At 35.5% G+C, this 16,460-nt stretch overlaps 1 protein-coding gene across 1 annotated transcript in view; it reads right to left on the bottom strand.

Annotated features, from left to right (window-relative positions):
* Positions 1–16,460, bottom strand: part of Cubn (Cubilin) — a 2,223,842-nt gene that overhangs the window by 1,641,678 nt on the left and 565,704 nt on the right. The window contains exon 18 of the mRNA XM_090396294.1: positions 9,838–10,000. Coding sequence (XP_090252420.1) covers positions 9,838–10,000 — 163 coding nt within the window. The remainder of the gene's footprint in view (positions 1–9,837; positions 10,001–16,460) is intronic.

Here is a 16,460-nt window from a genome sequence, read left to right as displayed (position 1 = left end):
TTTACTGCAACTCCCCCCCCCCTCCTCTCCTGTCCTGGAACTCAATTATATAACAACTTTAAATTTCTACTGGTTTGAAAGCTTTCAGACAATATTCAAAATCTCTTATTTCAATTTACCGTTTTGACCAAAGAAATAAAGCAATAATATTGTTGTATATTCAAAGCTTCTAATTCTGTACTCTTTCTTTGCATCTGAAATCAGCTGTTCAACGGTCTGCTGAAATTATTCTAAGATTTAGGAAATACTATTCTATATTTTCAATATATAAAACTGTTTATGCATTCTACACAAAAGAAAGTTCAGTAGTATTATTTTTGTTTGTTTTTCTTTAAAAAAAATCTAAAGATTACTACTTCTGCTGCTGGTTGCTATTTCTGAAATAATCTATGTCTTAGAAATACTTGATAAGATTCTCTTAGCTGGAAGAAAAGCTAAAGGCTTATTACTCTCAGTGCTATTGAGAAAGGAAAGAGAGAACACTAAAGTTCCTCAAGCTGTGGTGCAGAATACATCAAGAATGTTGTTTCCTTTTCAATTGTTAATTACAGATATCCTAACAAAAATACTGACATTTCTTTTACATGCTAATACATTATTTATGCCAAAATAATTTCTTAATTTATAATGATCAGTTTCACGTTTATTATCGAAATATTATGAATTATTTCATACAATTATCTTGAAAAAGAACATTTGAATTATTTTAAAAGAAAAGATGCACAAGCATTTCATAATCATGTTTTTTTTTTTTTTTTTTTTTTTTGGGGGGGGGGGGTCAGGTATAGACCTTTTCAATTTGCAGATATTTCAGAGATTTTATTTCATAAATCGTTCGCAAGACAAATGTTATAAACGTAAATCACTTGGGGAACATACCCATTCATTTTAGTTTAAAATAGTAGCAAAGGTTTAGTTACTTTAGATATCTAACCTAGAAGAAAATGTTATGTCTACTGATATTAGAATGTTACGTGAATAATTTTTTCTGACATGATTTCTCTATTCGTTATAATGTAACCAATTTCCAGATTTTTTTCTCTCCTGCATACTCCATTTTATATGCAGTGATTTCTTCTTTGTACTAAAAGAAAAAAAAAAATCAGATAACAGAAGAAAAATATGTAGTATTTTCTTTTCCACTGGGTGAATTTACAATGTTCTTTCTTTGTGTTTTGAAGAGAAAGTGCAATTGATTTTTTCTTACTATTTATGCCATTATAACATCTGATATAATTATAAGACATTTTACCATTTTTCTCCTGCACGAGAAACAAATAAGGTAGTAATAACATTGTTGATTCTGTCAAACTTCATTGTAGCAGAAATTTTTATTACAAAACTTTGTAATATATATATATATATATATATATATATATATCTCCGAAACAAGAAATTTGGATCCCATATCACATCACTGTTGAGTGTTGGCAAGGTGAAAATTTTCATGTTATTATTTATATATTTTATTTATTTATTTTTTTTGGTGAAATAGTTTACCTGGTATACTCTTTCCAGTTCAATAGGAACTGGAAAGAGTATTCCAGTTCCTCTTATATTTTATTCCTTTGAAAATACAAAAATATAATTGTGTTATAAAAAGAACTTAAAAATTCGCCTTCAAGATGAAAAAGGAACAGTACATTCACGTATCCTTCCATCAATATTTCTAGTCCTGAAAAGAAACATTTTTTATTTCATCATACTGTTCAGAATTTAAAATTCTTGAACAGTGTGTGGAACACCCTTAAGCAAGGGTAAACACACAAAGCAGTTTTACACTCAGGGCACCAGATTTTTGTTTCCTTTCTGATATTTTTTTTATTACACACATAACATTTATTATTATTATTATTATTATTATTATTATTATTAAACAAGACCTCATGGAGTCAAACACTCATCTAGGAGGTCCTTTTATCTTACACACACATCTCATCATACCGTGTCTTAAACACATTCAAACTACTTGCAGACACCACGCTCTCAGGCAAGGCATTCCAATCACTCACAACTCTGCACGAAAAAAACCTGCCTCTCACTCCCTTACTCACACCCTCCTTATACAGTTTCCAGGGATGACCTCTGGTTCTCCCCTGATCTCCCACTATTCTCTGTAGAACTTCTCCACCATTGATCCTATAACAACCCCTTACCAACTTGTAGGTCTCTATCATATCTCCCCTCTTCCTTCTCTCCACGAGACTCTGCAAATTACATCTTTTCAATCTTTCCTCACACTCAACATTCCAGAGGTCAGAAACTACCTTAGTCAGTCGCCTTTGGACCCTTTCCAACATCTCTTCATCCTTCTGAAAACCCGGTGACCAAATCTGGGCACAATAGTCCAAGTGTGGCCTAATCAAAGCCTTATACATTGGAACAAGTATCTCCTTACTTCTACATGTCAGTGTCCTCCGCATCATTCCCAGAAGTCTTTGTGTTGTCTTCACAATTTTGGCGATGTGTCCCCTAAATTTTAGATCCTTATCCACTATCACCCCCCAGATCTCTTATTTCCTCTACTTCCAACAATATATTCTCACCAAGCATAAATTCTGCATCCCATCTTTGTTTTCCAAATTTTAAAACCTTACATTTTCCAACATTGAACTCACATCCCCATTTGCTTGCCCAATCACTCAATTTATTCAAGTCTTCTTGCAAGGCCACAACGTCTTCACTACTCTTTATGGTACGTCCCAACTTTGCATCATCTGCAAACAACTGAATATCTCCATCCAATCTTCACCAATAACATTAATATATAAGTTAAATAGTAATGGCCCTAAAACAGACCCCTGAGGCACTCCACTAGTGACTTTCCTTTTCCTGGATATTGCACCCCCATACACAACTTGTTGATACCTATCAGATAGCCAGTCTCCAATCCAATGCACTAATCTAATATCCAACCCCATCTGCTCTAGTTTGACTGTCAACTTATCATGAGGTACTCTATCAAAAGCTTTTGTGAAATCCAAGTATATTACTGTGTATCCTTCTCCTCTGTCCAAGGAAGCAGTCACTTTATTGTAATAAGTAAGTAGATTACTAAAACATGACCTCCCTTTAGCAAATCCATGCTGTCCATAAAAGATTATACCATTGTTGTCAACCCAACTCTGGATCCTAGATTTCACAAGCTTCTCCAACAACTTAACCACAACACCTGACACACAGATAGGCCTACAGTTTGATGCTTGAGTTCTATCACCTCCTTTATGAAGTGGCACAATCTTGCCCTCCTTCCACTCTTTAGGAACTTGACCAAGTGCAAGACTCGTATTAAAAAAATATGTCAAGGCAGGTGTCAACTCTCTGGCACACTCCTTCAGAATACGTGGTGATATATTATCAAGTCCCACAGCCTTATTTACATCTAGTTTACTCAACTCCCCAAACACCTCTTGCTCACTTACAGTCAGTCTCTCCTCCCCATCATCAACTGCACTCACTCTCTCCATGAAGTCACATTCACAAGATTGAAAGATCTTTATGAATTGCTCATTAAGTATCTCCACAACACATTCTGCAACAGCTGTCTTTATACCATTTCCTCCAATCAATGTCATCCTTCCATAATCATTCTTTCTTTTGCTGGCTACATATCGAAAGAACTCCCTAGGATTCTTTTTGGCTTCATTAGCTAACTGCTGTTCTTACCTCTCTTTAGCTACTCTCACCAACCAAGTCACCCTCCTTGCCTGGTCTTTGTAGACCTCATGAAATTGGTTACTTCCACTTCTCTTATGCTGTCTCCACAATGCCTTTTTTTTCTGTATTGCATGCTTAATCTCTTTATTCATCCATCTCACACCTACCTTATTTAACCTTCTCACCCGTGGTATACATTGAGACATTGCATCTACTAAATAGTTTTTGAAAATCCCCCAAGCTGCATTGATCTCTTTTCCAGCTAACTCCTCATTCCATGCTACATCTGCAAGCTGTCTCCTGAGCTCTTCATAATCACCCCCCTTGTCGTTCCACATATATCCTTTTTTCACAGGGGTCCTTGCACTGCTGGCAACCACCCAGATAATCACCTCATGGTCACTTTCACCAATTGGTAGATGATTTGACACCTCATTTATAATTACATCCTCCGATTTGATGACCAATTTTTCGTGCAGTTTTTTTTTTTTATTAGTCGTTGGTGGTAGATTTTCGGGATAATGGTTGGTGTTAGCAGTGTTCAACCTCAGATGTTTGCAGGATTGCCTGTTTCTCTGCTTGCTGAAGAAGGCGCATGTGCATGCAGCACTGCTTTCGCAATTTGTATACTGTATTCTAGATATGTTATGGTACACAAACATTTTTTCTTGTGCAGGAGGAAACTGTTCCAAATAACAAAATCTGATATATGTCCAAACACTTTTTTGTGTTTGGACATATATCAGATGATAGCTGCTGAAGGTGAAGGCTCCAACTTTTCTGCATCGCATGCAGTTTCCTTTGCTTACCCTGAATGTTACTGCTGCTTGCCATCTCTAAATGAATTGTGTCTTGGGTATACTTACTAATTATGCTTTTCTGCCCAGCTCTAAGCTAAAGGAGATTACTAACCCACCCCCCCACTGAGAAGCAGAACAATAGAACATGCAGCACACTAAAGAGCCTCAAGCAATATCTGAATATTTTACAGGCAGAAATTACTTGTTTGGTTTTTCCATCTTTCTTTATTCTGATATTGCATTTGAAGGATGACAGAGATTTTAAATATTAATTTCACCTATAACCGAATATCACATAATTTCCTGATTTATAATAATCAGGAAATAATATGTATATTGTCTGATTTATAATTTGCTAATTTATAATAATCACCACATAGTTTCTGTATCGAAAAATTAAAGTAATGTGGAGCAATTACTAGAGAGAAATAATGAATTAAATAAAAACTGCATCTATGTTTCATGACAGTTTTCGGGTGTGTGATAGTGATGCAACATGGGGGGGGGTAAATTATCAAAGGCGAAATAAAGTTAAATTCTATTGTAAAAATATGGAAATGAAATTTCACATTTTATATACATATTTTGAATGATAAAATATAAGCAAATGTTTCGCTTACTTTAAAAATTGGAGTATAATATCTGAATTATACAGAAAATATATACATATAAATTTAAATCATAACTGTTAATTTGATTTTGTAATGACCAATTATACAAGGAAACCAAGAAATAAAAGTACAAAAAGTTTTAAAAGAGGTAAACCGTGAGTAGACATAACTATACATAATAAATAACGGAAAAACTCACGTAGAAATATTATTTAATGGTATAATTTTCGCCTGTGTGTCACAGGCAACTTCAGTACAATTAGGCACAAAAATTAAACACTAACTGACAATTCCAAAAAGCGCCACCTAAGTAGCTGGTGTAAGATAACTAAAAAGGTCAATAACTTTATTAAAAAAAAAAAAAAAAAAAAAAAAAAAAATTAATACAATAAAAAGTTAGGAAAGATTAGCTGATTTGTAAAGTACTATCTCCCATAAAGGGGATAGACGTAAGCCGTCGGATCTGTTTAAGTTAGGAGAATGAAGTAGAGTTTCACATGCTTCTTTATAAAGGCGTTCCATGAGAAACTGACTTTTGTGAAGAACTCTTGTCTTTCTCCAATGAACTCTGTGTCTAGTGAAGATGGCATGTTCTGCAAGTCCAGACTTTTCAGGTTTAAAGTATTCAATATAAGTTATTGACCTTTTTAGTTATCTTACACCAGCTACTTAGGTGGCGCTTTTTGGAATTGTCAGTTAGTGTTTAATTTTTGTGCCTAATTGTACTGAAGATGCCTGTGACACACAGGCGAAAATTATACCATTAAATAATATTTCTACGTGAGTTTTTCCGTTATTTATTATGTATAGTTATAAAAGTACAAAGAACAGTCGAGTATTATTATTATTATTCGTGACAGCTCTAAAGAAAAAAAATTAGTGATATGATTAAAGAATTTCATGTTATTCTCTATAAAGCCAAGTTACTCAAGTGTGTCTTAAAGGAAATCAGTGAACTATTATTCGATTTCGATGATTTAGAACAACAATAAAAATAATATAATCTGGAATGTTGGCAGCCAGTTTTCTTTTTTTTTTTTTTTTGAAATAATATTTCAAATAATTATCATGAATTAATTTCTTCGAGAACAAATTAAATGTTTTGTCGAGTAAGCGATTAGAAAAAAATTAGTTCTCCAAAGTAAGGCTATATTTAAGTGAAGAAATTATGCAAGGATCTTTATTTTGTCCAGACATTAAAATTGGATTGTACAATAAAAAAAGAAAACAAAAATATAAATAACTTCTCTGTTTTTAGTCTATCCTATATAACTAAGATCGAGTTAGCCAGCATAGAACAAGGAAGTGCGTTTCTCGTTATATGGCAACTGAGATAATCCAATTAACCGTTCTCTTCAGCTTGAGGGTTTATCACACCTTCTAATGGACATGATGGCCAAATTGCACTTCTTATCCCTGTCCTTTCAACAGGCGGGCTGAATCATATCCAGATTTAGCTGGATGTCTATAGACATCCTGGCCATTTGGGAGGTTAATATACAGGCATTCAAATGGCATATCTCATACCACATGTACCAAAGGGGATGTCGAAATTCAGTACTGTATGCAGTAAGAAGCTGGTTTTTTGAATGGACTATTGTAAATGATTGGAATGCACTGCCTGATAATGTGGTGTTCGCAGAGAATTTGAGTGTATTTAATACACAATATGATGAGCTGTGTGTGTGTGTGTGTGTGTGTGTGTGTGTGTGTGTGTGTGTGTGTGTGTGTGTGTGTGTGTGTGTGTGTGTGTGTGTGTGTGTGTGTGTGACAAAGTGACCTTCTGCAATGAGTCTTTGATTCCATGGACTCTTGGGATCATCATCATTATCATAATGCTTTTCAAGGATTTTAGACATAGAGTGGTCTGTTCTGCCTTAGATGTCATCATTGAATCTCTTTAGAGGATGTCCTGGTTTCCTTTTATTATTATTATTATTATTATTCAGGCCTCCATGGAGTCAAAAGACTCATCGTGGGAGGTCCTTCCTAAGAACATAAAGTCTGCCAAGACTCATTGAGGGGAGTTCCCCCCCTAAGAAACACAAAGTCTATCATACCACTCTTTAAACTCATTGACCGTTCTCGCTCCCACCACTCCATCAGGCAATGCATTCCACGGTTTAACCACCCTCCATGCAAAGAAACCACTCCTTACCCTCTTGCTCACAGTTTCCTTTCGTAACTTCCAGGGATGGCCTCTTGTCATCACTCCTTCCTGCTGTTCAACCAAGCGAAAGAACTCCCCAGTGTCAACCCTGTAACCACCTCTCAACAGTTTAAAAGTCTCAATCATATCACCTCTCCTTCTTCTATCCACCAAACTCTGCAGTCCACATTCCCTCAGCCGATCCTCATAACTATCCTTGTACAGTCCTGAAACCAACCTTGTCATCTGTCTTTATATCCTTTCCACAGTTAATTTATCCCCTTCAAATCCTGGGGACCAAATCTAAGAACAATAGTCTAAGTGTAGTCTGATCAGAGACTAATACAACAGAATGATAACCCTTTTATCTCTGCAGGTCAGTTCCCTACTCATAATTGCAGCAATCCTCTGTGTTACCTTCACCACCTTTGCAATATGTCCGCTAAATTTCAGGTTTCTATCAATCGTCAACCCTAGATCTCTTGTCTCCCCTGCTTCCTCCAGTATAACTCCTCCCATAGAGAATGCAGTATCCCATCGATGTTTCCCAAACCTCAAGACATTACATTACATTTTGCTGCATTAAACTGACACCCCCATCATTTGCCCATCTATCTAGCTTATTTAAATCCTCCTGCAGGGCTACCACATCTGCACTATTACTAATAATCCTTCCCAGCTTCGCATCATCCGCAAACAACTGAATATCCCCTTGTAATCCACTGGCAATGTCAATGATATAAAGATTATACAATATAGGTCCTAGTACTGAGCCCTGTGGGACTCCACTTGTAAACCTCTGCCTCCTTGAAACTGCTCCACCATACACAACTCTCTGATACCTATCAGACAGCCAATCCTGAATCCAGTTGACCATCCAGACCCATGTGCTGCAACTTAAATATCAGCTTATCATGTGGCACCCTGATGGTTTTTCCTAATGGTTTGTAATGTAAAGCTTATTTTGTTAACCTTTCTGTTTTCATTCTTTCAATGTGCTCGATCCATTTATGTTTATATTTAAAAAAAAAGTTTTATTACTGATTCCTGGTTTAATTCTTTCATAATTTCTTCATTTCTTTTGTGAATAGAGTATATTTGACAGTGTTTCTCATAAACTTCATTTCAGATGATATTAATATTCATTTTTCTTTTTGTTTTAGTGTTCAGATTTTACTTCCATACAATAGGACTGGTAGGGCTAATTTTTTGTATACGTTTAGCCTTTTTGTTTTTGAACTAGGTTAGGTTTAAATATATAGTTAATTACACCTGTCATATTTAAGTATTTTACTATTTTTAGGTTTATAATAAGCAAACTCTTCAGATGATAATAATAATAATAACAATAATAAATAGATGACTTTTCTGACTTCTCTATATAATCTGTGATATTCTTCAGTCCTTGTGTCTGGTTATTTCTCCAACACCCCTCCTTTTTGACATCAGCATTTGCTAAATCTCCACCTGGATGATTTTCTCTTGTAAAGTGATAAAAGTTATCACTTTGCAAGTAACTCAACTATTTCTTCAGCTTCTGTCATATTCCTACCAAAAGCATTGATTAAAGTTATCCTTCAAAAATCATTCTTCATCTTACTCACTATACATGAAAACACTTTCAGCTTTACTTTAGCCTGCTTAGCTAATTTTCTATCATAATCAGATTTGTCGTTTCTTACCACAAGTTTTTTTTTTAAATTTTATATCTTTATTTTCAAAATTTTGCTTAGTATCGCTGTTAATCCAATATTTCATTCCTACCTGATTTTTCATCCTTACTATGTTCTTGCCATATGAAACTGCTTTCCAATATCCCAAGCATGGCCTGGATGGCAGAGTGGTTAGTGTATCCATATGTTTTCTCCAGCTGCAGGTTCAAATCTCAAAAGGCTGCAGGTTCAAATCCCGCAGTGGACATGGATGTTTATTCATATTTGTGAATTTAAGGACACAAAACACACATGTTGAAAAGATTATTTTACTGATTAATAATCAGTAAAATAATCTTTTCAACATGTGTGTTTAGTGATCAGTAAAATAATCTTTTCAACACGTATGTTTTGTGTCCCTAAATTCATAAATATGAATGCTGATTACTGTATAACCTTAAAACAAAGAATGGATGTTTATGATTGACTGTAAAAATACTAGTGGTGGTGGTGGGCAGTAGATCAGTGTAGATGATGATGATAGTTGCAGTTCACTGTAGTTTAAAGTATAAGGAGGGTGTGAGTAGGGGAGTGAGGGACAGGTTTTTTCGTGCAGAGTTGTAAATGATTGGCATGCCTTGCCTGAGAGTGTGGTGTCTGCAAGGAGTTTGAATGTGTTCAAGGCATGGTATGATGAGCTGTGTGTGATAAAAGGACCTCCCAGATGAGTCTTTGACTATGTGAGGTCTTGAGGTAGTAATAATAATATATTAGTTTTATAACACTTCAGTAATGCTCTAAGATTTGGGTAAAGAGCCAATGACATTATAAAAAAAGGGGCACATCTAAACAAAAGTAGGCTATATTAGCCATTAAAATAATAATTATTAGTAATTATAAATAATAATAATTAAAATAATAAAAATACTTCAAATGTTTACATACTGAGTAACTAAATAAACCTATACCTGGAACTGCTGCATATGTAATATGAAATCCCTGATCATTTACAGAATCATCAGAATGGAAATGAATCTCAGCATAAGCACCTGATGTTATTAATGGAGGAGGTGTAGTTGTACTGCAATACACAGCAAGAAGAGGATCTGATTCGGTAATGCCATCTCGTATCTAAAAGAAACAAAATGCGAACTGTTAGGAATCCCACATATAGTTTTCAAAAAATGAAAGAACTTGGATGGAAACTGGGGATTTAATTAAACATAAACCAGCATAATATGTCAAAATATCTGAAATAATGTGCGAGAAGTATATTAACAGCATATAACTAAGTTCATTTATGACTACACAAAGTAAACAAATATTTTGGCTGCTTGGTTGGTTAGTTGATTTGGATTTATGGCCAAAGCAACTAAGGCTATGAGGCCTATGTATTATGCCTGTAAATTGAGTGTGTTCTTCTGGAGAGTTTAAACTTTGGACAGTTTGTGTGGTCATATCATTAAATATCAGTTTTTTTTTCCCATCAAGAAATTCAAGAGTCATATGTTGCATACACACACACACACACACACACACACACACATTGATCTTATTCATCCAATTCCTGATTTATTCCTTCAAATTCCTTCAGAGAATGTACAGGATATTATGATAGTGCCACATGAAAAGTATACATCATTACTAAAATTCATACTGACAATGTCTGCGCAGTTAGCCTTGTGGCTATGCGCTTCGCAACCATATGCCTGGGGATGGAGTGTCCTAGGTTCGATTCACGTCGATAACATGAGGAGCTTAAGGATCTTCCTCAGCTATAGCCAAGTTAGCTGGTCTAGGCCATGGACAGCAGAGTTTTTCCCCCAGCTTATCAGGGGTTTTTCATCCCGCAAGCAGGCAAACCAGCTCCGTGAACACACACAGATACAGTCAGGAATACTTAAGACAATCCCTCCAGCCATACGTCTGAATTGTCACTTATGCTGGTCCCGAGCCCAGATAAAAATAGAAGGGATTGAGGTGGTGCCATACCTCCCCATAAAAGGGGCTCACGGCCATTGAATCACCATACAAAATGAATGAATATTGACAATTTCCCTCCAAATTAACCTGTTATCTATCAGGGCTCCAGTATTGTCAGAACTCATATTCTGGTCTTCTATAGCACATCTTGAGGTCACTCCCTATATCTTCCTCTGTATCTTCTTCCTGCCTTCATGGCAACAAACACTTGATTTTCTACCAAGTGTTTGTTGAATATGAAAATTTGAATAATGTCAAGTTCCTTCTTAATATCCTCTTAAAAAGAGGATATTAAAAACATGGCTCTCTGCAATTGATACCATCTATTCATTCACTGAATTTTCTCAACTCTCATATCTGGGGTCTCCAGTATTTCTGAGCCAGTTGTCAGATCCATAAGTTAAAACTGGTTTGAACCATGTCTTGTATACAGCTAGTTTAGCGTTTTGACTAATTTCTCTCTTATTCCATACAAAGTTATTCGTTTTACTCCCGTCTATAGCAGTTTTGATTATTCTATTGTATACATAAATATTTAATTTACAATTATCACTAAAAATTGTGTTTAAATAGCTGAAGTGCTTTACTTGTTTTATAGGCTCTTTATTTATAGGATGCAGCTGATGGTTCATTTTCACAATTTTCGTCATTTTAGTGTTGATACCATAACAAATTCATTACAGAAATTATCCCATTCAGTTACACAATCCTTCCGAATTTACTGTAATTATTTAAGATTATAAACAACATCTGCATGAAGTGAAGAGGTGAGATGCATATTGCCACTTTCGATGTTGGGCCTAATTCTACTTTTCTTCATAATGTTATCCATATAGATGATGGATAACATTCCCATGAAATTTCCATATTCTTCCCTCTTTAAAATGAGTGCCACCTTAACTTCCTGAGTCCAACATGGAGATCTGCTGTAATGTAGTTTTGCAAAGGAAAAAAAAATTACTAATGTTACACTCAGAATGGAGTTGGCAAACTCTTAGCATATTGATGCTGCAATGAGCAGTCTTTGCAATACTTGCAAAATGCCCTGTATATGTAAGTCAAATAACCATCACTCCCAAATTCCAAATCTCATGCACATCCTGCAGTGCAGTGCCATCAATATAATACACAGCCTTATATTTCTGCACTCCAATGCACAACAACTTGCACTTATTTATATTAAAATTGCAACTCCACCCCTTCATCAAAGTAAAAAAATCTATTCAAATATTCATAAAGGGAATTGCATCAGCAGTACTACTTAATAATAATAATAATAATTATTATTATTATTATTTATTTATTTTATCCAAACACAAGTGGTAAGTAGTAATTAAGTAGTACAACATGATTTACAGGGAATAATAATTAAATATCATTATTAAATAATTATATAATAATTAAATAATTAAATAGTCAGAGACTCGTGAGAGGTACACACTATTGTGCATTATTGTGTGCAATAGTGTGCACCTCCCATGATTCAATGTGTCTACATTCACAACACACTCAGGCAATGAATTCCACTCTCCATGCAAAGAACCTGCTCTTCATTCCTCTTCTCCTACCATCCTCCTTACACAGCTTCCAACAATGGTCTCTTGTTCTACCATAACTCTCCAATTCTATGAAAATTCTCTTCCATGTCAACCTGATAACAACCCCTGACTAGCCTATATATCTCAATCATATCTGACCTCTCTCTACTGTTCAGAAGTCTTTGCAACTTACATTATCCCAATCTGTTCTTATAGTCCACATTCCAAAGACAACTGACCAACTTTCTGATTCTTCTCTGGGCCCTTTCCAACACATCCTCCTCGCCATGAAAACCAAGCAACAAAATCTGTGTGCAATAATTCATATGAGGCTAGATGAAGTCCTTATGCATTTGCATCATAACTTTTTTATATTTATATGTCAGAGAACCCCGCATCATTGCCATTATCCGATGGCAATGATGCGGGCAATGTGGGTCCTAAATTTCATGTCCACCACTTCCAGATCCCACATCTCCTCTACTTCCTTTAAAGTTTCCCAACCAAGTGTATACATTTCATCCCATGAGGGTATACCAAATCTCAAAACTTTACACTGAACTGATAGTTCCACTTAGCTGTCCATTCATGCAATCTATTCAAGTCCTCTTGTAAGGCCATAACATCTGCTTGACTCTGTATTACTCTTCCCTGTTTTGCAGAATCTGCAAACTGCTGCATATCACTAGTTAAACCCATCCCAATATCATTAATATATAAATTGAACAACAAATTGTGTACAAATTGAACAACAATGGTCCCAAATTGACCCATGCGGTACACCACTAGTGACGTTTCTCTTTTGGGATACTGTACAATCATATACAACTTTCTGATACCTGTCTGACAGCCAGTCACTGATCCAATTCAAAAGTGTATTATCCAATCCTATCTGCTTCAATTTATTTACCAACTTGTTGTGAGGAAATCTATCAAAAGTTTTTGCAAATCCAAGTACACCAATGTATATGTATCCTCCCTGTCCAAGGTATTTGTCACCTTGTTATAGTGCATAAGTAAGTTAGTGAAACATGATCTCCCTTTAACAAACCCATGCTGATAATCACAGAGAATACTGCTCTTATCAACCCATTTCTGTATCCTACTTCTCATCAATCTCACCACTCCCTTCAACACAACTCTAGTCATACAGATTGGCCTATAATTTGAAGCTACACCTTTATGAAGTGGAACAATTTTACCTTCCTTCCACTCCCTTGGAACCTGTGCTGTTTCAAGACATTAAACAGGCATGCCAATTCTAGTACCAATTCCCTGGAACATTTCATTAAGATGAGTGGTGATAAGTCATCAAATCCTATCACCTTATTGACATCAAGTTTATTTATTTCCTCAAATACCTGCTGATCACTCACAATTAAGCCATCCTCTCCTATGTCCTCTACACTTAAGTTCCTCATGATTCCACCCTGATCAAGATGAAATAACCTTACAAATTGATCATGCAATACCTCATACAATGTCTTCTGCAGAATTTACTATTCTACCATTTTCTTCCACTAGCATCATCTTACCATGATCCATTTTTCATTTTAGAAATTATGGACTTTACAACCGTGTTATAATAACTCTTTTAATTTCCCAACGTTTCGATCTTCATATTAAGATCATCATCTGGAGTATATACAAATATACAAGGACAAGCTGAGTCCTTGTATATTTGTATATACTCCAGATCATGATCTTAATATGAAGATCGAAACATCGGGAAATTAAAAGAGTTATTTATAACAAGGTTGTAAAGTTCATAATTTCTGAAATGAATGCTGATCACCATTCAACACTAAAAGAAAGGATCTTACCATGATCATTTCTTCCTTCTACTTGCCACATATCTAAAAAAATTGCTAAGGTTTTTCTTTGCCTGTTTTGCCAATTTTTGCTCATACGAACTTTTGTTTTCCTTACTAGCTGAGTCACTATTCTGCCTTGTTCTTTAGACTCTTCATGTAACTCATTATTACCATTATTCATCCTGTGCAATCTCCAAAGTACGTTCTACCATATTTCATAATAAGTGCCTCAATCATCCATTTTACATCTACCTTATTCAGCCTTTTGGCCTGTGAAATACATCAACACACCAGTTCCTAAGCAGCATTTATTTCCTTACCACTCAACTCCTCATTCCATGCTATAGTTCCAAGTTGTCGCCTAAGATTGTCATAATCACCAGCCTTATAATTCCACATATATCATTTCCTCACCAAAGTCAGCATATGGCTAGCAACAACCCAGGTGATCACTTCATGATCATTCTCACCAACTGCATGAAAGTGTGAAACTCCACTCACAATTACATCCTCTAATGAAATGATCAGATTTAAAACTCTTGATCCACGCAGGTCTTCCTTAACACGTTGCTTGAGATAGTTATTTCTCAAGAACTGAAGAATTTTATTTTCCTTTTTCCCAAATGCTATCTCTTCAGGAATATCTATACCACCAAAATTAAAATTGCTCATAATAATTAGTCTTCCTTTCTTCGCTAATCCAAGTTGATTATACATTTCTTCATTACCACCCTCAACATTCCCTGGCCTATAGCAACATCCTACAGCCATCGCCACTATTTCCCTCTTTTATGTCAACCTTATGTGGACATAACTCCCCTGCTATCAACAGCGGCACTACCCCTCCCTTCTTGTTCTTTCTATCCTTGCAAAAAATACCATATCTTTCCATTTCTATTCCTGCTAGAATATCATCTTCATTCAACCATGTTTCACTTATTCCAATGATTTTGTGGCAAATAAACTCAATCAGTGAAACCATTTCATCTTCCTTATTTCTGATCCTTCTGGTATTTGTAAACAAACACAGTACTTTATTTTTAAGTCTATAACTAGTCCTATTCAAGCCACTTGTTGGTTATCATTTCCCCACCACACCTTTCCTTCCACAATCACCTTTATCACCACTTACCGCATATATCTGCTCAATATGAACTTCCCCACCCACATCGCAATATATTCCATCTTCATACACACATTCACTGCCAATTTCAACATCCACTCTCCCTATGCCATTTCTCTCTCTCCACCCGGTTCCCCGCCCCTTTTGCCTGTTCCTTTTGCATTCCCATTCCATCTTCATCTCTCACACTATTCCTATTTCCACTGATAAGCTAGTCTGTCTGTTCAATACCACTCTTCTCATTTTTCATTTCATCTCTTACTTCTAATCTATTACACACATCACACACTGTTTCCCCAACTTTCCATCATCAACAAACAACTTAAGAACACCAGTCATTCCACATGATATATCATTTACATACAAGTTAAACAGCAGGGATACAAGAACAGTACTCTGGGGCATGTCACTGATTACCCTCCTCTTTTGCGATACTGATCGATCATAGACAAGTTGCTGGTATCATTCAGAGAGCCAACCTCCAATCTATCTAACCAAAATATTGGAATGACTTTTAATGGGATTATATTGATAAAGTGCATATAATAAACAACTATGTTATATCAACTAGTTTCACCAACTAAGGCTGTTGGCATCTTCAGGGTATATAACTGATGTAAGGCACTAAAAGGTAAAAAACTGTTACAAACTATAATCAACCGATTCCAATTATATTAAACAAAGAACAGAGCACATACAATACATGCATAGAGCGTGTATGATCTCACTTGTTATTTAGGAATGTTCTATAGTTGGCACTGTAATTCAGTTCTGGCGAATTGAGAGATCTAATAAGGGTCTTCCAGATCACGGGTAAGATTAGTCCTTGGTTCCTGTTAAGGTTTTGTATACAGCAGGCAACTGCTGTGGCCTCTTTAAAAATTCGGGAGTGGAAGTCCTCCTCTACGTAAGGAATTGTGCTTCTGTCCCACTCTATGGTAATGGTTCATTATTGAGAAATGAAAAGCTAACCCCGATTTTTCTTCTCTGTTATTATCGACGTAACCTATGTGTTCTTTTTGTCTAATTTCTAACCCTATTCCTATTTCAGCCGCTTGGAAACAAACTTATCATGTGGTAATCTATCAAACACTTTTGCATTTGAAGAATATCAACATATATGAATCTATCTT

The sequence above is a fragment of the Typopeltis vanoorti genome, chromosome 8, assembly GCF_054136105.1.
Source record: "Typopeltis vanoorti isolate ZY-2024b chromosome 8, IOZ_Tvanoo_1.0, whole genome shotgun sequence".
Lineage (NCBI taxonomy): Eukaryota > Metazoa > Arthropoda > Arachnida > Uropygi > Thelyphonidae > Typopeltis > Typopeltis vanoorti.
This window is presented reverse-complemented; position numbering and strand designations above follow the sequence as displayed.